Source organism: Protopterus annectens, chromosome 11.part0, assembly GCF_019279795.1.
Source record: "Protopterus annectens isolate FY-2018-M chromosome 11.part0, PAN1.0, whole genome shotgun sequence".
NCBI lineage: Eukaryota > Metazoa > Chordata > Ceratodontiformes > Protopteridae > Protopterus > Protopterus annectens.
In genome coordinates, this window is record NC_056745.1 from 340,800,396 (window position 1) to 340,824,688 (window position 24,293).

Below are 24,293 nucleotides of genomic sequence, written 5' to 3' on the forward strand. Positions count from 1 at the left end.
CCTAGAAACAAACAAACAGACTAATGCATTGTACAAACACAAACAAAGCTGTGAAAATGCATACTATACATTTTTTTGTGATAGAAAGGGTGGCAAAGAGTGGCAGAGGGGGTTTATGGGTGGAATGTTTGGAGTACAGAGAATTATGGTGGCAGATAGGTTTGGAGGCCAGTAAGCCACTGGGTCTCAATGAACATATCTCCATAGCCCCATTATTAAAATTGAGAGAAGCAAAACTGTGATATGCATTTGCACTTTATGTGAATTTTATCACGTTTTTACCCATGTTTTCCAATAGTTACAGTAGGTCTTTAAGCTTTTCTGTATTTGTATTTTTATTAAAACGTTGGGTTTGTAATATGTTATGAACACAAGTGTTACACTCATTTATCAAAGGTATTGAACTTATTTTTCCCTTATTTTCCTGTTTTTAACATTTTTTTACCTGAGTGAGGCTATACAATTTGCCTTTGGTTTACAATGCAATTTTTATAATACCTGTAATTTCATGAATCATCCACTAGATGGAGGATCAAGTTCATTTAAAGGAGTACAACAGGTTTCTCTAATGTATTCCTTAACTTCATGGCCCTTTTCCTCCCTATTTACATTGTCCTCTGTAAAGCAACAACAGTAAAGCATTTACAAGTTTTATAATTCCCCTTACTTCTGTAACAGAAACCTACCTTCTCATACTGTAATGGTTTCACTTACAAAATGATTCTCTCACGTTTGAATAAAGCTTGCTGGAGTCGCCCAATTACTGATATCATTGAGGCCAGGCAGTGCAGGTACTTTTTTTTTTTTTTTAATCAGTTCCCTCCCCCAAAGTGACATCACCACAGCCGTCATCTGATTCTAACTAAAATAATAAGACCCACCCATTTTGTGATGTCATGGCTCCCTTGTCCTTCCCCCAGCCTGCGTGCTGTTCATTTTATTCAGATAGTAGTGTTGTAACACTGATGTTTGGAAACACAGAAATTTGGTATACATACTTGTACATTCTGCACGGCAAATGATGCTTAGGTGGTGTATCACTTGCATACTTCTCTGTTGTATTTGCACCAAATACTGCTAGTGTGCAGTGCGGGAATAGAAAGATTAAAATATTACCCTGGTATCAGAGGTGGCAGTGCAACATATTCATAGTGGCTTAACATGAGAGTAGCTCTAAGCAAGCACCATGTGAAACCTGAACAAGCACCTAGAATTATTCAGTACAGCTTCCACACCTTAAGTCTGAAAATGAATTCACATACTCACATGAACAGGAGTAGCTGCATATTGATGGCTAAAGGTGTATGGGCATGTCGGGTGGTTACTACACTGCAAAAGTGGTATGTAATGGTGGAGATATTTGGAAAGCATTAGCAAGCACACCAGTATATTAAAGCCATAGCACCAATTGAACTGGAGGCTGGCAAATAGATTTAGTAAGTGATTTTGTCCATGCACAAATATTTCAACAGTGATTCTTTGCAGTGGCATCCATTATCTGATTCAAGGTAAGTTAACCTTGATGTCCTTTATTTAAAAAAAAAATCAATAAAAAATTTACGTTGTTATAAGTGACTTCTGGACACAAGAAAAAGGAAAGGCAAATATAGTAATGTGGTTTGTATGTGCAAAGACAAATCCATTGACACTGCAAAAGGTTTTTTTTTGCAAACCAACCAGTGGAATAAAAACATATGAAGGCAAACATTGCATACCAACACGCTTTGCACATGTAAATCTCAATTTTTAACAAGGTGGAAGCATGAAGTGATACCTTAACACTTAAATTAATAAAGATCTAAACTAGTTAATAGAATAAATGTTTTATTCTTTAGCTCCTTGGTGCAAGACCTTACTGGATGTGATTGCAGTCAGGTAAGGCCATGGCTATAGTGCAGCAAAAAAATGTCCCCTCTAACAAAGGAAATGCTAGTGCAAAGATTAAATTACATGAGTCAAGCACCCTGCTGAGATCTGCCAAACAATGGAATTACCAGATCAAATTACCCTCAGGACTTTGACAGCTAGGGAAGCTAAGTGTTATGGGGGAGGGGAGAAGTAAATGGACTGGAATTCATTGTCTCACAAATTAGTGCCATTTAATCTAAATTAGAAAAAAGGCAGCAGTAAACAGCACTTTGAGTGTGTTATGCGGCATTTGCACTGTTTCTGTTTTAAGTAGTCATCCAGCAGCATGGAATGTTACTTACACTGTTCTATTTTACTCAGTACTTTGTACGCATGCAACATCTATGAAATGACAGGAACTTTAGGCAAACGGAGGCCTGCATGATGTAACATTTTTGAGCCAAACAATGATTTCTGGGATACTGGATGGCAACCCGATTTATCCAAACTACATCAATATGCCAGCCACCAGGTGGTCAGAGTCTGGAATTACATATAAAGATATTTAAAATCCTGTAAATAATCCCAGATTGCTGTTAAAGTGTAGGAAGCATCATGCCATGATGTTTTAAACACGTTTTTTGAGTCTGTGGGTGCAGTACTCCTTTACAGCAAATATTCAAGTTGGTAATTTTAACCACTGAGTCCTACTAAATGTGTTTCTAATAGTATTTTAACTTTATAATTTATTCTTTGTAGTCAAGTGTTTTAAGGATTTTTATTTAAAACATATTTTTATTTCTACATATTTATTCATCAAACTTTGTAACATTAAATGTGTTTTAATTGTGACAACACAGAGAGATGCAACAAGAAAAGTTTTTGGTTTTAAACTAAATTAACCTTTCAATTAATTAATTCACCTAATCAATGTAATTAAGTGAATGGTATAAAATCACTAGTAGTTTGAACAGCCCACATCTGAGAAAGTGATTTTTAAAATGAAAACGTATGGTGGAGCATTAATGTGCTGTGTTTCTGTGGAATAAAGTGAACTGAAGTGTGCTGAGCCATCTGTGGGTTTTTTCACAATTTTCTAAGCTTGCCCTGTTCAGGGCTTTATTGTTTTGCCTGAAAAGCTGCTTTATTTTGTGGATTACAAGTTTTATTTGGAAGCTGCTGTGAATTTTGTTTTGTTTTATGTTGAAAAATATAAAAACTACATTTAAATTCATTATCAATCACTGGACTAATGAAATTGTGTAGCATATTATAGTTTTCTCAGGCCAACATCATTAAATTAATTTGTGTTGATTTTCATTGACATATCCCATACTGATCACCAAAAAGTATAATATTTTTCAGTGTATAATTGATTATTGTATATTAAATTGATTTTAATAATGTTGGGTTGAAAAAAATGGTAGTGATTAAAATATTTATGCATTGTAGCTCACCACAACTGTGGTGGTGGTGCTGTGGTAGCGTTGTCACCTCACAGTATGACATTGTCCTGTTCGAATCTCAGCTAAAGCGTATTTTATGTGGAGACATGCGTGAATGGGCGTACCTTTGTTGAAGGTTGTGCGTCAGGGCTGGCAACTCAGTACGTAAAAATCTACTGCCAATCATTAGCGGACCGGAGTTCCGCTGTGGCGACCCCTAACCGGGAAAAGCCGAAAGATACAACATTGTAGTTCACGACAGAAGTCAGCTGAGCAGGGGAAGCAGCAGAAGGATGTCAACTTGTCTGCAAAACACTTATTATCACATACACATGCCAAATATTTATATATATAAAGTATGTAATTTAATAAATACAAATATATGAATCTCTCAATTCTTAACACTAGTTCCAACACTAATATTTTGAATCTAAAAATGCAGCACTTTAACACAGCAATTTTAAGTTATTGAAAAAGTTAAACTTAATTTTTTTTTTTTTTTATTACAAATGAATTTTTGAAGGTTTTAGTTAGGCTAGTGAGACTTTTATTGCTGCTTTCTGTCCGTTAGCTTATTAATTCTGGGATGAATTGAAGTGATAGCCAAACAGATACAGTCAGAAAGTTGCAGGCTGTTCCTCTGTTTCATTTTAAGCACAGTCATAGCAGAAAATGCAGTTTCACAAAGATATGTGGTGGAAAAACAAACAAAAAATCTCATTGCTATTTCATATGTAAACGTGGAGATTAATTTTTCAGTCTTATCCAGAATTTCAAATTACTCATAGAATTAAAAGTACTTTCCAGACCTTTGTCTGATGATAAATCAATAAGTTGAAAGGATTCTTCACAGGAAAGGGCTGTCTCTGTGTTCAACAAAAAGGTTCACAATGCACATATTTTGTTGCCCGGGATCTTCATGTTTGGCATAATACTTTTCGAAGGACAACATCAACATCTTCAGGTGGGCTGCAATAATATCTGAAACTGAATTCTCTGAATAGAAATCATTTGCTTCCATAATATAATCTGAGTACGACTGAAAGATTTCATTGTTTCCTTCTGCAATCATATTAAGCTGGAGTTTGAGTTTTTTTTTAAATGATTCAATTTTACTCCAGACATTAAATATTGTTGTATCTGGACCTTTAATTTTTAAATTCAAGTTGTTTATATAAAAAATATGTCGCTGAGATATGACAGCTGGCTACCCATTTCTTATCCTGGAAATAATGGGACAGATCACTTGTCTTATCAATTAAAAACAGCTGAACTTCCTTTCAGAGTTCATATAATTTCTCAAGAACTTTACCATGGGACTGCCAATGAACCTCCGAATAGAAAAGAAGATGTGGATGATCAGAGCCCGTTTCATCTCACAATGCATTTAATAGTCTTGTATTTAAAGCATTGTTTTTTATTTGATTATTAGTTAACAGATTGAGACGGGACTTCATTAAGCTCAGGTGCCATCTTTTGGAGGCCAAGTTTTCCTATGAATGTAGCAATGTATCGACAATAACTTATTGCCCACCATATCCTAAATTTTAGTGACTATACCTGAATTTCTACCTGTATGACAGGCAGTGCCATCAGTAGAAACTCAAACACAATTTTTCCATTCAAGACCTCTCTCTTCAATGAAACCATTTAAAACTTTGAACATTTCACTGCTGGTAGTGTGTGTAGGTAATTCTGCAACACTTAAAATGTTTTCCTTCATGTCACTTCCATCATGATCAATATATCATACATATGTAAATAAAATAATGTTGTTCTGAATATCTCTAGATTCATGCAGTTATAATGCAAACAAATTTGATTTTTTACATTTTTTTCAGTGAGTTGCATTTCTGTATCTTCTGCCATATCAGATATCTGCCTTTCAACTGTATCATTCAACACTGGGATGTCTTTCATTTTACTTGTTGTAGACTGGCCTAATACTTCATTACAAGTAACAATCAAAGAAGGGTAAATGGGTTTTTCACCAATGTATATATTTTTTTTACATTTAGCTATCTGTAATGATATTAAATAGGATGCCATCAGAAGTGGTGTCAGTGCTTCAAGCTTGGGAAATAATTTTCTTTTCTATTTTAAGTGCATCTCTTTTACGCAAGAAGAATTCAGTGGGTTTATTGACCAGATTGGAATGTTTTGTGTTGAGATGTTGGGTAAGTTGCAATGGCTTCATAACTTAATTTCCCTGAAAAGTAGCACAAATGACAGTGAGGTTGTGGCAATTGGTCAGTGTCTGGATATTGCATGAAACTAAATTTTAAATAGCTGTCCATGTACTTAAGAGTGATTGCAGACTTTTTCTTCTGTGTGCTTCTAGTTTTCTCCTCCTTTTTACATCCTGGAGATCACTCCTGTAGTCTTGAGGTGGATGAACTCCTCCTTTTTACATCCTGGAGATCACTCCTGTAGTCTTGAGGTGGATGAATCTCTACTTGTTGCATCACAAACAGCTTCAATGCGAGATTTCTTATCACTAAAATTAAACAAAGTCCCTTATCTCTTATTCATATTGAAATTTAAATCTCTAGGCCTACTAATTTAAAAAATCGTGGCACTCGGGTTTTCAAACAAGCACTAGTCTCTACCAAGTACTCTACTTACATGCAAATCCACAGTCCCTCCCGCTGAGGTAAAAAAAAAAAGTGTATGTCATCCTAGCCTAGCCCTTCCAGCAGCTGACTCACTAACTGAACTCAGGTTATCTTTCTGGTCACAGCTGGGTCTATAATTTTACACTTCTCATACTAATTTACACTACTCTTCCTCAACCGACCTGCCTTATGTACTCATTATTTCCCACCAAAATAATGTGTTTCATCACTCCTTTGTAAATACAACCAGCTAATTCAGTATTTCTACTTGCAAGAACTTTCAGTACCGCCATGTACTGCGAAGTAAGTAACACTCTTGGTAACACTGTCCTGGTCTCAAAGGCAGCTATTCAGGTCCAGCTCAGCCCCTTAGTCTGGAACAAATACTCCAAGTCCAAAATTCAGCAGCACTTCATTGCTGTATCTTACCTTATACATGTTGTCCTCCATTTGGTCATAGCTAGATTCCAACAGTGCCCCAAATACAGTTTCTTGCTGTTCCTGTTCCTTGTCATCATATTCCAACTCCCAAATTTGATGCTTTTTCCTGCAGGGATCCCCAGCAATCCAGTGAAATTGATTCTTTTCTGACCCATTTGATACCCCATCTACAGAAATAATTTTCCTAACCCAACTTTACATATCCACACGAGAATACTTATGTGCTTCAACGCATTATGTCATTTGGTTACTGTCAAAAGTGAGTCGTCGGGGGGATGGCTAATTTTTTCAAAAGGCATTGAAATACATTAATCCAGGAAAACCTCTCATGCCCTGGTATAAACGATGCCAGGGCCCAGTACCAAGCTGCAGCCTGGCTGTTGAGGAAACACTGACTTATATAATACAGTACTTATATGTGTTGGTATAATTTATTTGTTTTGGCACTTAAAATACATACAATTCTAACATTAGTTAGTCCTACAATTCAACCTTTATTATGATCATTAATACACAATTCATTATTCAAACTTTAATTTACTATTCTAGATGCACATCACAATAAATACATATGAAATGTAAAAAACACTCTGCAAATACAAGCATAAAGAACTATTAAGAGAAATGGTGCAGTTGTTAAATAAATACAGACAGGGCAAGCAGACATTTTTGGTAAAGAGTGAACAGCATAGATTATAGTTTGTTTCAAAATGTTATGTAAAGATCCAGATTTTTAAGTTGTGATTTAAAAATCCAAACTGTACTGCATTTTGTTAACCAATAAGCCAGAGAATTTCACTGTCCTGGGGCAGAATAAATTATACTGGAATTCCTACAAGAAGTGCATCTCAAATTGAGAAATTTTAGTAGTCTCCCAGTAGCTAAATAGAGATAGTTAGGTGGAAATACTACAGATATGTATGGATCAACAGTTTAATGATACACACTTAGTTGAAACTCATAAAGGTTGTGTCAAATGAAATTCCCATTTGAAATTCCAAGTGACCATGAAGATAATTACATAAGAAAAGGGGGTTATGGGGGGTTGGTATAGAGGACAAGCTCTTTGTATGAACAATATGAAGATCTTTGCCCCATACATTAAAACGGCAAATATGGAAGCCTGACAGGTTTCCTTACATCAGAACTATGAAGTAAAAAAAAAGGCCCAAAAAGATTAAAGGTCCACAGTGACACAAAACTAGGATGCAAACTTGAAACATCACAAAATCCACCAAGAAAAGCACTAGAGAAGCTAAGAAAGTTATTTTTTAGTGTAGTTAAAATTTAATGTTCGCTGTTCGTCCCAAAGACTTCATCAGAAATGATAATAATGAATATCGAACATTAAATTTTAACTATGCTAAAAAAGAATTTCTTAGCTTCTCCAGTGCTTTTCTTGGAGGATTTTGTGTTTTATTTGTACTGTGGACACCTGGGCCTGCTTGTCTGCTGCTTTTCTTCTTTTAAACTTGACAAATCTTGCAGACCACCATGCTGGAAAGCATAAACTTTAATAAAACAATAAAATCACAGCAAGACAAGCGCTTTCAGGTATAATACCCGAAAGTGCCTGTCCTGCTGTGATTTTATTGTTTTATTAATGTTTATGCTTTTCAGCGTGCTGGAGTATGTGATTTTTTCACATTTACATCAAAACTATAACAGAATTTTGAATGAATGAATCTTGCTTACCTGCACAGCTTGTGCCATTTCCTTTAAATCCAGCTGCACACTTGCAGTACCATCTCCCATCAGTGTCAATCAGGCAACTGGCACAAACATAAAAGTGACAGTTTAGGTTAGCAGTGAAAACAGTTATCTGTAAAAGTACTGTCATTTACTTCAATCTGTCTTCTGGCACTGTCATTTTTTAATAATAACTTACAAACAAAGCTCCTTAAAAACTAATCACACTGACATGAACAAGTTATATAGTGTTGGGAACTTTGTGGTGTATCACTGATTATCAGATACATTCATTAACCAACACTATTGGATTTTTTCAGTTTTAATAATATATTTTTGTTAGAATGTTACAAGTGAGTTAATAAAATTAAGTTTTCTGTTGTTAGAATTGTGCTTTAATTCATTGTTTAAGTCATACAACATGGATGTCTGGGTCATGATGAATTTATTTTTGCCAAGTGCAGTTAATTCCTGAGACTAGGGTCTAAAAACTGAAATACTGAATGCAGTTAGTTCCTAAGACTTGAGTCTAAGAACTGAAATACTGAATCGTGAGTGTATTGTATCCATATTATAGTATGACCCTTAGTATCATTATTTCAATGCTATTTTTTGATAAATTGCTCCACTTTTTAAGTAACATCCCTCCTTAGGACTCAATTTTTTTTTCATTGTTCCTCTGTTTTTGAGCTAATTTAATACATTAAAACCACTCTATATTCTTTTTAGAAAATGTTGATGTTTTTCCACAAAATGGTCATCATAGGGCCTGCTATGTTAACATGATCTTGTTTTAATACTTTCACATCTCCTTCTCAGGATACATTTCAAGTCCCTTTAATAAAAGCCATGCTAGATATAAGGAAGTGATGTTATCTTCCTATTCCACTGAGATACAATGGCAGCAAAATGAGACACATATTCTATAATAGCTTTAATTTTTCTACTGAATGGCCTTTGTATATACTTCTGTCAGAGCTTGTTTTAAGCTATTATTTGCAGTTATACAGCTCCAGCCTAAGAAAGTAATGAAATGACAGACTTTTGTAGTTATTGTAAGACTGTAGCCCTACAAGCACCAACAGACCCTCTACCACACTTTTCATAAGATGTCAAAACTAGCAGTGCAATTCAGGAGTTGTTCACTGATGCATCAAAAGTCTATTTCTGCTATTTGACAATGTCTGCAGTATGACGGTGAGTGTTTTTACCATAAAAGATAGAGAAAAATGCTTGTTGGTTTTGTTCAGAAATATCAAGCTCAGTATAAACAGTACAACCATCTGTTCTTGAATTTGTGTTTTTATAAGATTCTTTTAAACTGAGGCATTGATACCTTCATATTTTACATTTTCCCTCTTCTGTTGTATTGCTACCCCATTGATGTATTGCATTGCAGCATACCAACACTGTATTACAACCACAATCTATGGCAGTTGAGTTATTTGTGCTATGTGTGACTAAAACACTACTTTTTATAAAACGGTTTCACTTACAGAAAAGCATATCTATTCCAAGTGGATCACTATCCAAAACATGTCTTCAACTATTGTGGTTGTCACCTTTTTACTGCCCAAGGTGGGCCATTCTTACTGAAACCTGAGATTTTACAGGACAAATCATGCCATCAACCAATGAAAAGGAATTAAAGTGAAACATACGTTCAGTTGCCAAAATGAACAATAATAATCCAACAAATAACCACCAAGGTCACCAAAGAAATGTGTAATACAAACTTTTAATACACACTAGTAAGCCCTTTTGTCCCACAGTTAAAGCAGACTTCATCAGAATACAAATAAAATCACAACTTCAACATTTAACTTCCATATTTAAAAGCTACTGCAGAAAATTATGTTAAAAATTCTTACTGGTGGTTGTTTTTTGGATTATTATTGGTCACTTTGGGAATCAAATCTACATTTGACTTGGATTTGTTACTGGTTTGTGCCAAACGGAGGTTTCTTCATCATCCAATTTATTTTTAAGTGTGAGTACTGGAGCTTCAATTGATATTAATGAATTTTCCATTTTGGCTAGTGATTTGAATATTATGTTAAAAGGGATGTCACAATTTGTGGAAAGTAGTTTACCCAGAGGTGAACTTTCTGTGCAGAATGTCAGTGACCATGAAACAGAAAACAGGAATCCTAGTTTTGCACAAGAGTCTGCAGCAGTAGAATGCAATCCTTCTGATAATGAGGTAGGGAGCTTGAATAGTGAACCAGGTAACTGTTGGAGCAATATTTATCGGGTTACTGACTTGGATTTATGTCTTGAAAATAAGTTTTCTTTTATGTCTCTTATAGGGAGCCTGGGGTTTAGCAGAGTCAGTTTAGAAACAAATATGGATGTTTTAGAAGAAGCTTTTAAAAGTATAAAGTTTACATTTTGACAACAAGAAATTTTTAGACTGTGAGATTCTGCAAATTTCCAAATGAATTATGTGATGATTCCCAATTATATAAAGACCTAGAACATATTTTTGATTGAGTGGGTTGTGAATATTTGGCATTATTAATAAAGCGTAATGAAGATCAAATTGATAAATTTAATGAAGAGATTGATCCTATTACCACTGACTTGCTTTAGGACAATTACAAAGTCAATTTTTATTTGTTTTTTGATAAGGTGGGCAGACAATGTAAGCTGAAGAAAGAAGAGAAAGTGAAAATATTAAAGAGAGACTTGAAAGAGTATGAACAAAGAAGGGCATATCCTAAGCCAAGGATAAAGTATCCAGTATCTAGTGACATGAATACCAACAAAAACACACACAAGCATCCAGTTAACAGTGATATGGATATGTTATTTTTTTGTGTCTACTAATGCTTACATATATATATATATATATATATATATATATATATATATATATATACACACACACACACACATATATATATATATATATATATATATATATATATATATATATATATATATATATATATATATATATATATATATATATACATATATATATATAGATATATATATAGAGAGAGAGAGAGATTAAAGTACTGCAACAGTTTCATATATGTATTTCACTTAAGAACTAAGAAGAACAACGTGACTTTGTTAGAGCTCATTAGAGCTTAGTAAACAGATGGCAAATGTTTCTTGTAATCATTTAGCCTTGGAAGAAAGTTAGGTATTCTGTAGGAGATAAAGTCTGCTGAAAAGGAACACATTAACCTGTCAAAAGCAAAGCAGTAAAGTATAAATATCTCTTTTTATCTGGTTACTCCTGAAAGACGTTAGAAATATGTGTGTTTATGTGTAATCAAAAGTTGGGAAAGCTTTGAACTTTGCATGAAATGATCTTTTCTTTTTTCTAAATTTAAGATATAAAAGGAACTGCATATGAGTATACAGTTGAATCTCTCTATATATTGTGGACTCCAAAATCTTTGGCTGTCCATGTCTGGATTTAAACATCTGCATTATATTGTTTATTAACAGTTTAACCTTTATAACATGATGAAGTTCAGGAAGATTTTTTTTTAATTTTGTCACTTCTGAATTGTTGAGTATAAATAGACAACAAGTGGAACAATTTCCAGAACAAAAATTCTTATTTGAGACTGAAAACTCACAAACAAGTTGGAGGAATTACAGGAAAATTGAATGACCAGGGGATATTTTCAACAGAAGCTGGAGTAGTAGTAGAAAATAATGATTTTAAAATGTTTAATTACAATGAACATTATATTACAGATGTACACTTTTTCCTTTTAGGGAATGAGTTTTCATTTGTTCCCACCACATATTGTGCTTTGATGAACACACATTGATTTTAAGTTATTTATTAGAAAGTTGACTTCTCAGTGTATGTTTTTTGGATAATGATGGCAATTTTTTCATGAACAGGTTTATTAGGACATCTGTTTTTAATCGTAACACCCGCCCTGTCTTGTTAGGTTTTCAAAAACCATGAGAGAAGGACATTAGAGATCTGGTGAAAGGTAAGCCTTGTAAATCAGAGTTAAAAGGAGTCTTCCCTTTTGAGATCCATTTCAACAGATAAGACTTTATGGATGATGAAACCTGACAAGGTGGTTGTGGTGGTGGTGGGGTGGCAGTTTTTACATACCAGCTAGATTGCAAAGGAAAATGTTCATCTCTATTTTGAGTAATGGTTTTTATATTTCTGCTTCATTTAATGAGATTGTTGCTATATATCATCTCATTGATTGAGGGTTGTATGACCTGTGGATGGAAGAGAATATTTCATAAGAAATAATGAAGGTTTTATCCACAATCCCCTGGTGTCCCACATAGTTGGGATGCTGAAGGTCCACAAGAACACCCCCCCCCAGTATGCCCCATTATACTGGTAAGGGGTCAAAATAGAACCTTTGGCAGTTTTTGTGGACCAAACTTTAAAACACTCGATTTCTATCCCTGGGTCCTGAGGGACTAATAGATTTTTTTAATCAGATGAGAGATCTAGATTTTGATAACAATATTTTTTTTCTAACAGCTGACATACGTGATTTGTTATCAGGTAACCTCCTTGAGACAGGCATGGAGTGGTTTGTTGAAATTCTTTACATACAACAGAATACTAGTAACACATTGATACTTTGAGTCTGAGATGGAATTTTTCAAACAAGTTCATGGTGTGGCAATGGGGGCAGCCTCAGACTCCATTTTTGTGAAAATGGTTTTGCTGGCAGGGCAACAACAATTTGTCATAAGATCAGCTTTTTGGCATTATATGAAATTATACATCTGACTTTTGGATGGCATTTTTACTGATTTTCAAGGTGAAAGTGACACAATAGACAGATTATTTGGATACATTTATACACAACAACATTTTAAAGTTTTCTTATAACAACCACCAACTAAGAAAAGCCAAACAAAACCAAGAAACAAACTAAGTGATGGCAGAAGAGAACACCAGGGAGAAAATCTTCAGTAATCACAAGTCAGTAGTGTATAAAATGTTTAATTTCCGCTTTCGTCACACAACTTCATCAGAAAACAACAAATGCAAGTACAAATAGTTTAAATACACCAACCAATAAATAACTAATTAACTCAATTATCAAATTCATTAAAATGCAAAATTAAAAAATGATAGTTAAACATTAAATAAGCACCCTAAATCAATACTTTTAGGAACAGTCAATTTACGATATTTTAAAAAGCATTTTAAATTAATAGCTTCATTAAGTCCTGGTAATAAATCAGATTTTAATCAAACTTGCCAAAGGGTTTCCCGTTGTTCTACGCAATTTTTAAAATCCCCAGCTCTCCTATCATATTTACAGATCTCTAAAACAGAAAACACAAATTTCTTAAAACCTGAGCATGTTACAGAATGTTTATATAAAGCATTGTTAGGGTCCTTACTTTTAATAGCATATAGATGTTCTTTTATGCGGGTACTTAAACTCCTCGTGGTCATTCCCACATAAAAGGCAGGACAAACAGAACACATGCCAATGTAAACAAGCCCACAACTATTGCAATCAATAAAACCAGGAACTTCTATAATCTTTTCTGATGTTATAATATTGATGTAAGGATCTTCAGAAATAAAACGGCAAATTTTACAATGATTACACCGAAACATACCCTTCTTCATTCTAGCTATAACAGTGTCATCTGGAAAATGACATTCCAAAATTCTTTTAAGGGTGTTGTTCTTACGAAACACAAACCTAGGTTTAGGTCCAACAACCTGGATGATATCAGGATTTCCCTGAATAACTTTCCAGTTGTTCTCTAAAATGACCTTAATCCTATTACTATCACTACTCATCTCAAGAGAACAAAAATTGTCACAACTGGTGTTGTTGTGTGACCATGTTTTGGCAATATTATTCGTGATGATTGATCGATCAAGAATGGGAGGAAAATGTGTGGAACGTTCCCCAGCAGCACCTGCATACGCCAACTTAGTTATGGCGTGGTGGGAGTTTGAATTTATTCCCATTTTGAAGCAGAAATTTAACATTACTTTTTTCTGTAGACACATTGACGATTTAATTTTTATTATTGAGGGAAGTTGTGATACTGAGCAAACTTTCCTTTGTTATGCTAATTCTTTATCTGGCTACCTTAAATTCACTGTTGGTGATGTTGGATTAGCTGTTAATTTTTTAGACATTCACATTTGGTGGGACACCGTGGATGAAAGATTTCATAGTAGGATCCATAGAAAAGAGACTTTTACTAATGGATACTTGCATAATTCCAGTGGGCATCCCAAACATGTTATGAAAAATGTCCCTAGAGGACAATACATTAGAGCCAGTCGAATGACCACTAGGGAGCATGATTTGATACAGGAATTTCATTTTATTGCTTCTTTGTTTGCACAGCGGGGTTATGAAGAAAAGTTATTAACAGACATTGGTAATGAGGTTTTTGATAAACGTTCCACACATTTTCCTCCCATTCTTGATCGATCAATCATCACGAATAATATTGCCAAAACATGGTCACACAACAACACCAGTTGTGACTTTTTTGTTCTCTTGAGATGAGTAGTGATAGTAATAGGATTAAGGTCATTTTAGAGAAAAACTGGAAAGTTATTCAGGGAAATCCTGATATCATCCAGGTTGTTGGACCTAAACCTAGGTTTGTGTTTTGTAAGAACAACACCCTTAAAAGAATTTTGGAATGTCATTTTCCAGATGACACTGTTATAGCTAGAATGAAGAAGGGTATGTTTCGGTGTAATCATTGTAAAATTTGCTGTTTTATTTCTGAAGGTCCTTACATCAATATTATAACATCAGAAAAGATTATAGAAGTTCCTGGTTTTATTGATTGCAATAGTCGTGGGCTTGTTTACATTGGCATGTGTTCTGTTTGTCCTGCCTTTTATGTGGGAATGACCACGAGGAGTTTAAGTACCCACATAAAAGAACATCTATATGCTATTAAAAGTAAGGACCCTAACAATGCTTTATATAAACATTCTGTAACATGCTCAGGTTTTAAGAAATTTGTGTTTTCTGTTTTAGAGATCTGTAAATCTGATAGGAGAGCTGGGGATTTTAAAAATTACGTAGAACAACGGGAAACCCTTTGGCAAGTTAGATTAAAATCTGATTTATTACCAGGACTTAATGAAGCTATTAATTTAAAATGCTTTTTAAAATATCGTAAATTGTTCCTAAAAGTATTGATTTAGGGTGCTTATTTAATGTTTAACTATCATTTTTTAATTTTGCATTTTAATGAATTTGATAATTGAGTTAATTAGTTATTTATTGGTTGGTGTATTTAAACCACTTGTACTTGCATTTGTTGTTTTCTGATGAAGTTGTGTGACGAAAGCGGAAATTAAACATTTTATACACTATTGACTTGTGATTACTGAAGATTTTCTCCCTGGTGTTCTCTTCTGCCATCACTTAGTTTGTTTCTTTTCTTATAACAAACTATGAAATCCATCAACGACTTGGACATTAATATTTACAAAGACCAGGTTATCCAGGAAATTCCAGACCAGAATTTTTAGAAAACCCATGTTTAGTAATGGGTCTTTATATTATAACAATAGTTACACCCTCAGACAGAAAGATAATATTGTGAAGAGACAAATGGCTCATTTGTCTAGATAAACATTGAAAAAATGTTTCTGTTGAAGTAGATAAATTGTGCAACATGTTTTATATTGGAAATAACTGAGTAACATTGTGTTGGAAATGAAAACTGAGGATGTGGATTGTAGACAGCTTAAATTTTCTCTTATTTTACATACATCTATTAAATTAAACAGTGTTACACATAATCAACAAGTTCTGAATGCTGCTGTGGTATTAACATTTTCTGTTGCTACAGGAGCAGTAATGTTCATTATTAGGAAAATTTGTTTCTCATTTCTGATGTTCTGAAAACAAAGTTAGGCTTTGCTCCTTATTTTATTTTTAGAAGAAATCATTCTTTAAAGGAACTATTGGGACCCCCAGAAGTTGACTCCAGGGATACATGATGTAAAATGTATAAATGTGGGAAATGCAAACAATATCCTTTATGTATATGAAAGTTCAATTTCTTTAGGAGATTTTGAAAAATGTATTATAATTACAGGCAAGTTTAATTGTGACACATTTGTAGTTGTTTATGCTGCCAAGTGTGTATCCTGTACCATTTTGTTACATTGGTAAAACAGAAAGAAAATTAAACAAACAAATTTATGGGCCCACCAGTGCCATCCATAATAAGGTTGTAAATATTGCATTAGCGAAGCTGTGCATTTTCCAATAAGTTATTTTTTAGGTTGGATCTTGTCAAATGGAATAGGATGGATGGCAGCTGAAAACAGAGGTTGATGTTTAAGGAAATAACATGACAGATAAGGTTAAGTGCCACGATTCCACCTGGGTTGAATGAACATATGCCTGTCAAATTCTATTTTAAAAATACATGCCACCAAAATTAGATAAATAGATTGAGTTATGTATTTGTTCACATTGACTTAAGGTTTTTAAAATGTTAATGGATTTGTTTATATATGAGTTTGTGACATCATTTCCTATATTATAAATCTGTGACATTACTTCCTGTAGTAGCTTTTAAATGAGAAAGTTATGATTTTACTTGTATTCTGATGAAGTAAAGTCTCCTATAAGTGTGGGACAAAAGCACTTAATAGTTTGCATTAAAAGTTTATATTAAATATTTCTTCAGCAATGTTGCTCGTTGTTTGGATTATCAATGAAAAGGAATTATTTTCATCTTTTTGCCAAATAATGACTCTGTGATGTGCAATGTTGATTGTTTATACTACTTTATATGATACTAAGATGATTAAAATATAGTATCAGAGTGATGTGTTTGCCATATTCATGTTCCACTCCCCACAAGACAGAACTGCTCAAATCAGGAATGCCCTGCAAAATTAGTGTATGTGTTCATTTCTTATTACCAGACAAGATAAAACCATGACTTTATAGCTCATTCCAAGAAGTAGCAAGATGTTCTACTTGCACTTTTGGTCCTTCAGCATATACTAGCAAACTTGTTAGTACAGACATTTGTCTGTTAGAAGACTGCCTCATTGCCATGTTTCTTAATTATCAAAATTATTCAAGGATGTCTTGAGCACTTTGCAAAAATCATTCTGTATCAGCCTGACTTGTAAATATAGTTAGGAAAAATATATAAAATCCATTTCAAAGAGACAAATGAATGTTACATCTCACATGAAAATAATAAGGCATTATATCCTAACTCAACAGCACATCTTTATAGCAGCTATTGACGTCAGCAAGACTGATTCCCAATGTTATATTATGAAAAAAATAAATGAAAACTCCAGCCAAGCTAGAACTTCCAATGCCAAACCTCCTGTAACAGAGGCACATGGGATATATGCAAATGACCCTTATGAACATCAGGTGTTTCAGCTATATGGTGATTCTGACTGCCCATGACTTTTATGTTTGAAGTCGTTTTAATGGACGATTTCAGGCCAGTAAAGCCAAACTCCACTAGCTATGGATATGCATATTTCAGCCTTGTTATGTCCTCGTCAGCATAGCACAAGCAGAGTGTTTGACTAAGCATAAGAAACACAGGGTTGTTATACCCAGCTGATGTCCATTATCATTAGGGTGACTGCAAAATATCCCAACTAACAAATTAAAACAAAGAGTGAGAAGGTCACACTGAAAAACCAATCAGTAAAAACTTTGGGATATTTTGCAGTCACCCTAATGATAATGGACATCAGCTGGGTATAACAACCCTGTGTTCCTTATGCTTAGTCAAACACTCTGCTTGTGCTATGCTGACGAGGTCATAACAAGGCCGAAATATGCATATTCATAGCTAGTGGGGTTTGGCTTTATTGGCCTGAAAATGTCCATTAAAACGACTTCAAATGTAAAAGTTATGGGCAATCAGAATCGCCATATAGAAAACCAAAGAAACCGTGTTGGGTAAAACCTTGGTGCAGAAATAAATCCAAATGAAAGGTAAAAAGTAAAAAATGCACCAAGATAACACACAGCAAAACGTTTAATCACAGCAAAGTACAAAGTGGTACCACTTTGTACTTTGCTGTGATTAAACATTTTGCTGTGTGATATCTTGGTGCATTTTTTACTTTTTACCTTTCATTAGAATCGCCATATAGCTGAAACACCTGATGTTCATAAGGGTCATTTGCATATATCCCATGTGCCTCTGTTACAGGAGGTTTGGCAGATCACTCATTGGAAGTTCTAGCTTGGCTGGAGCTTTCATTTAGTTTTTACTCAATGTTATATTATGGGTAGTACGTGACAAGTAAAAATACAGATTTACCTTCATCTGTGGTCTATCATGCAGGCAGTGACAAATTCATTGGCCAAAGTATACGAGACAATAAGCTTTTAAAAAGATGGGTAGACTTTCACTTCCTTTGATTTCAAGGCAAGGAAATGAATATTTTGCAAAGTACATGCTGGTTTCAGGTAACTAAAATATACTACAGCCATATTTTAGTATGGAAAGATACCTAACAGATGAGTTAAACTCTTGGAATGGGTGGACTTTTCCTTTAATGGGTACTTTAAAAATATTTATTTCATTATGTATGTATGTATCTGTCTATGTATCTATGTATCTGTTTTTTTGTTTTTGTTTTCTGGGCTGTTTTGTTGAACATAACCCATTCTCTATTGAATCTGTAAGGACCACAGCATAACCAACTAGATTAATTATGAATTAATGCCCTCGGTGTACTTCATGTTCCTAATGTGGTGTCATACACAAATAGTTCCAGTGCAAGGGATTCTAATTCCAGAAGCTGCATACTGAGTGTTTTGGAAGTAGGATGATTTATGGTATCTGTGTATCCTGTATTTTTAAGTTCTAGTTTCTAACCAAATAAAGGTGTTTCCTGGTGTTTATACAGAGAATGTTCAGGTAGCACATTGGTTATTCCTTGGACATTAAACATGCCTGTGAAATTTATTGCAAACAAGTTCTAGCATAGTAAGAATAGAGTTCTACCAAGGATTCTGGAATAAACCCAGGGAACAGGACACTTCAAGAAGGCTCACAGCAGGCAGCACCCAAATCAGAGGATAAGAGTTATTAAAGCTGATAATTCATTCAAATATGTACCATCCTCATGGTAGTATGTCAATAATGAGCATGAGCTCCTGTGTGCAGGAAGTGGAGAGCCTTATCCACAGGTTGGAGGAGACTGCCATAATTCCTAACTCAATATCATCTTCTTTGAGGTTGTAGCATCTCAGAGTCAGTTGTATTCAGCTCAAATTCCTTTTACTGTGGCTAGTTATACTTATCCTAGTGTATGGCAATGTTTTACCTAGTATGAAGCTGCTGATAAAAAAAAGAAAAAAGAAAAAAAAAATCAGTAGCAGAAAATCAGAGGTCATGGTTTTATCTAGGAATGAGTACATTGCTTTCTGCAGGTTAAGCAGACAAATGCATCAGGTAGAAGAGTTTATTTTAGGATCTTGCTCATTTGAGAAGGAAAGGGAGATTGGAAGACTGACCAGTGAGTAAACTGAAGGGCAGCAGTACTGTTGTTGTTTTAGAGGTATGTAGTGATAAAGCAACAACTGAGTCATAGGACAAAGCACTCTATCTGCCAGTCAATCAATGTCCTAATACTCATCATGAGCTCATTAGTCATAAGCTTTTGTTGCTAGTTAAATGATGACATCACAGATACAACAGGCAGAAATGGGCGGGGGGGGGGGCATCCCTCCTAGTGTAGGTGGACTCACACTCAGTGGCACATTGTGACTCTTGGCACCAGACAATGACAGAATGCAGCCACTGTTATTTTATTTTGAGAAGCGTCAGCCAAGACTGGCTTCGCATCTTGTGAGGATGTCCCGGGGTATTTCTCACAAGCAGCATAATACGTAATGAGCACTGGATGTAGACCTCAGGACATGTTTCAAAGATTATACATCTGAGCTTGCATGGCAAAACCTGAGGATCCTAGAGTATGACTTGGACAATGCTGATAAGGTTAAGGAAGTCTTCTCTTCCCTGTCCGGTGTCCTACCTCCATCACCCCTACCAGCACCAATGGATTAGCACATGAATGGTGAATGAATGAATTAATGAATGAATGAATGAATGAATGAAAGGCATTTCACTGAATCAGCTGTTGGCAGTGCTGACTGCTCTCTGAAAAATGTACAAACTATATCACACTATGGAATATATCTGCTAGGATGAGCAAATAGAATTTTATGTAAGTCAGTGAATCTGCTATGGTTATTCAGGGGCTCCCAAGAATAAGGAACAGGGAAGGACAGGTACTGATAATCAAATGCTGTAAATATCATGAGGTGATGATTAATTAAATGAGAATGATGCAACAATTTGAAAAATTACTGCTGCAAAATGGTAAAGAAACTGTCTAAAAGTATTTCTAAATGAGACTCAATGAAACTAGTCATTAAATCTCTTTAAGTAGTGTTACACAGAAGTTAGCAGTCACATACCCCACTGCTGCAAAAATGTCACGTCTCAACATTCCATGGAAATGTCACGTCTCAATATTCCACATATCCTTCTAAGAAAAAAAGTGATCTTTTCTAAGTTTCTGATATATATGAAACCTCACACTGCACATCTTTACTTATTATTTTCTGATCCCTCAAAACCTGCAGCATAGAATATCATCACATAAAATTATAAAGACTCACATAAGCAGCACGCTTTTGCTGTCTTTACATACTAAGTGTGTATTAATCAAGTTGTCAAATAAATATGATTTGGAAACTGCAGATAAGAAAAATAAGAGGCAGAAAATGTATCAGATTCAGAGTCTTCATTCTTGAAAGGTACAGAATATGGGGGCATCCATGTATTTGTGATGTTGAGCTCTTCATTCTTGAGCTTCATGTCCGCTAGGATTGACGATGATGATGATGATGAAGTATGGTGATTTGTATGCTGGATAAGGCCATGGGAAGAGAGGAGTTAAGTTCCCTCGACTATTTCACAGCTTTGGGAATCAGCCTCACCATTTTATCTGAGCCACAAAAAGTAACTCTTGCATATCAGGATTATGTGCCACCCTTCACATAGGTGTTTTCCTGGCATGGGTATTACACATTCTGCCTTCCTAATGCAGCTCAATTTAACTGAATTTATTGTAGCTTTGCATTTGTTGGACCATTCTCAAGTTTAATCTTGGAACCTTTGTGGTACCCATGTCTGTCATAAGCGGAAACTCTTTTTGCACTTGTTCTATAACTGATACTAATATGACTACTAGCACCTACTAGCACACATTTTGTCCTGACGGCACTGCATCTTAAGCTTCTTGTTTGACTTTACATATAAGGACAATGCATTATTGTTTAAGGTACTACTTGTTTTAGTAAAGTCCTGCATAATATCACAATGGACAAATCTATAACATATTTCCTTGACAAGATTTTCTTTCTGTATAACAAAATAATTAAATGCATAAAAGCTTTCTTACAAGTTTAAAAAAAATCATAGCTTGTAGAGCACCAGAAAGTAGTTTGCATTGAGTTATCATGTTCATACCAAAAGTTGGATCTGTATTTTTTAACATTAACTCCCAACTATTCTACCAGAAGAATTTGTTATTAAATACTCTGCAAATTGCTTAATTTGGTTCTTCTGTTCTCAGCTGACTACAGTAGTTTGCCTAGAATATTTTAGCTATCTGTTGAACCAATTGTTTTATTTTTGTTTTATTTTTATTTCCTTACAGACTAAAACACTAATAAAAAGAATTTGACATAAATAATTAGGTGATAGCCATCGTCACCATTTATAGGATATCTATTTTTGTTTGGTGGAAATGTGTTTATGTCATATATTCTAGACAGTTCATACCAGAGTACACTTTATAATAACTGAGCTAGAAAGACTTACAGATTCATAAATGCAGTATTTGTTTTTGGCCTTACGTTTTCAGTCTGTGTATTTTTGACATCCTTCCTATGAGAGCATAGTCCCACATGTCATAAAGGCAGTGCTTTACCAATGTTATCCACACTGAATTCTGACTACAGCAGGAAGAGAAGAGTGGCATGGATATAGAGGGATATCCTGATTCTGACATATCATGAGCAACGACAGTTAAAATGTCTTCAGATGTCTTAGCAACAGCAACGTCAAATACAATAATTCAATACTCACTTGGCACTTGTATGGCATGTTGAATTGCAGTTATCTCCTGTGATTTCTGAAATATGAAAGATGATGGTAAATTGAGACAAAGTCTAACTTTACAATTATTTTTTCCAGACTGACTTAATTTGCTTTAATGTTCAGATCAGTGACCGTCAGTTATCTTTTACAGTTTTCCATTACTTACTAGTTTCACATGTCACACCTCTCCAACTTATGTCACAGTCACAGGATCCGTCTCCTTCAATGGACTCACTGCACTTCCCATTGACACATGTACACTCTAAAAGATTAAAAATAAAAACACATCACACATCTCAGTACAAGCTGTTGCTTTACCACTAGAAAGTAACATGTTCAATAGACATACACATTCACATTTGTCTGTTTTATCTACCTATTATTCTATCTAACCCTCACACAACTGTGTGTGTGTGTGTGTGTGTGTGTGTGTGTGTGTGTGTGTGTGTGTGTGTCTGAAAATATATTACTGATATTTTTTGCATATGTGTATAAATATTACAGACACACTCACACACACACACACACACACACACACACACACACACACACACACACACGCAAAGTGCACATGCAAAAATTCACAGCATACTCACACGTGTTTGCTGGCTATAACTTGGCCTATGCCAGTTAAAATTTCTACACAACTAGACTCATAATTCCAACAAAACCCCTTTGCATGTAAGCACATTTTCAGTACTAGTGAAAAGCACACACGGATTTGACTCCATTTTTGAGAGCTCCATAAGAGCATGTACTTTTCACCCACAATCACTCATACAGCAAAATAAGCCAGATGAGTTGTGAACTAGAAATCATAAGGCTGATTTTGCTTTGGAGCTTGAATGTGAGTGAATAATCTATGCTTTTCTGAACAAATGGCCTCTCATACAAAAAAAGTGGTGGTCCTTATAATTCATCATCTGTGGTAGTGCTACCTCTCCCATGCTGCTGTCTGCTTCAGATCACTGTTCATTCAAAAAAAAAAAAAAAAAAAAAAAAAATATATATATATATATATATATATATATATATATACATATATATCTAAATATATATTTAAAAAAAACCTGGAAACTAAAATTGTACTCTACAACAGTGACAGTGCTTGGCACAAACTGACATAGTCATTTGCCATTCTTTGCACCCTGCTGTTTGCTGGATTGCGCTGTTGTATTTGTATGATGCCATCTAGTTCTTAAAGTGAGAATGGGATGTGCTATGTTATTGACTAAACCTATCCATTCTAACTTGGTCACTATATTAATCTTCCTTCTTGTACAGCAAGATCTGCTGCATTGAAAGTATAATGTGAAACAAAAAGGAAAATCCAGCTCAAGACAACGAAATGAATAAAAAAGAAATGTTACATACTTGTTCATGATATTCTTTTCTAGAAAAGCCATGTGTTATTTCCTACAGATGCCCATTTACAGTAGTGTGATGGAATTCTGAGTGACTTTTTTCTGTCTGTTTTCAGTTATGGACTTTGTGGCACTTTTATGCAGAATCAGAGTGGATTTTAAGAATATAATTTTGTTGGGTGACAGGGTATAAAACTTTTGCATGTGTTGAAGTGTCACAGACTTCAGATACCATTTTCAAGTCTTTGGTAGTATGAACAAGTCATCTGAATATGCAGATTTTAAATGAAATCTGAAAATGTCTTCCAGTTTAGTTTGCATAACTGTTCATAATTTGCGGCATTGTACCATTGCTGTTTATAATTCTGTTATGGTCCACTAACATGGAGTAGGACATATTATCAAAATATTTTATCTATTTACTATGGGACATAGTACCAGTACAAGGTTTGATCCTGACCTCCAACCAATGCCTGTTTGGAGTTTGCATGTTCTCCCTGTGACTCCCTGGAGTTTCTCCCATGTCCGAAAAACATGCTGAGTGTTTCCATCTCAAACTCACCAATGAATGGAGCTGTGGGCAGCAGCACAGACTCTACATGGTGTCCTATAGGGGGAAGAGTTGTACAGACCAACCATTTTGGGCAACTACTGTGGTGTGCAGTATCCTCAAGATAGGAGAACACAGATCACAGACTGCCCACCATGGCAGGGCTAGCCACTTGACAGTGTAAAATATGGCTCTAGGTGAT

At 34.8% G+C, this 24,293-nt stretch overlaps 1 protein-coding gene across 1 annotated transcript in view; it reads right to left on the reverse strand.

The window, feature by feature from the left end:
* The window catches only part of STAB2 (stabilin 2), a 922,612-nt gene that overhangs the window by 334,535 nt on the left and 563,784 nt on the right, over positions 1 to 24,293 (reverse strand). The window contains exons 39-41 of the mRNA XM_044087850.1: positions 22,344 to 22,439; positions 22,166 to 22,211; positions 8,045 to 8,121 (exon numbers count right to left, since the gene is read on the reverse strand). Of these exons, the coding sequence (XP_043943785.1) occupies positions 8,045 to 8,121; positions 22,166 to 22,211; positions 22,344 to 22,439 (219 nt within the window). The remainder of the gene's footprint in view (positions 1 to 8,044; positions 8,122 to 22,165; positions 22,212 to 22,343; positions 22,440 to 24,293) is intronic.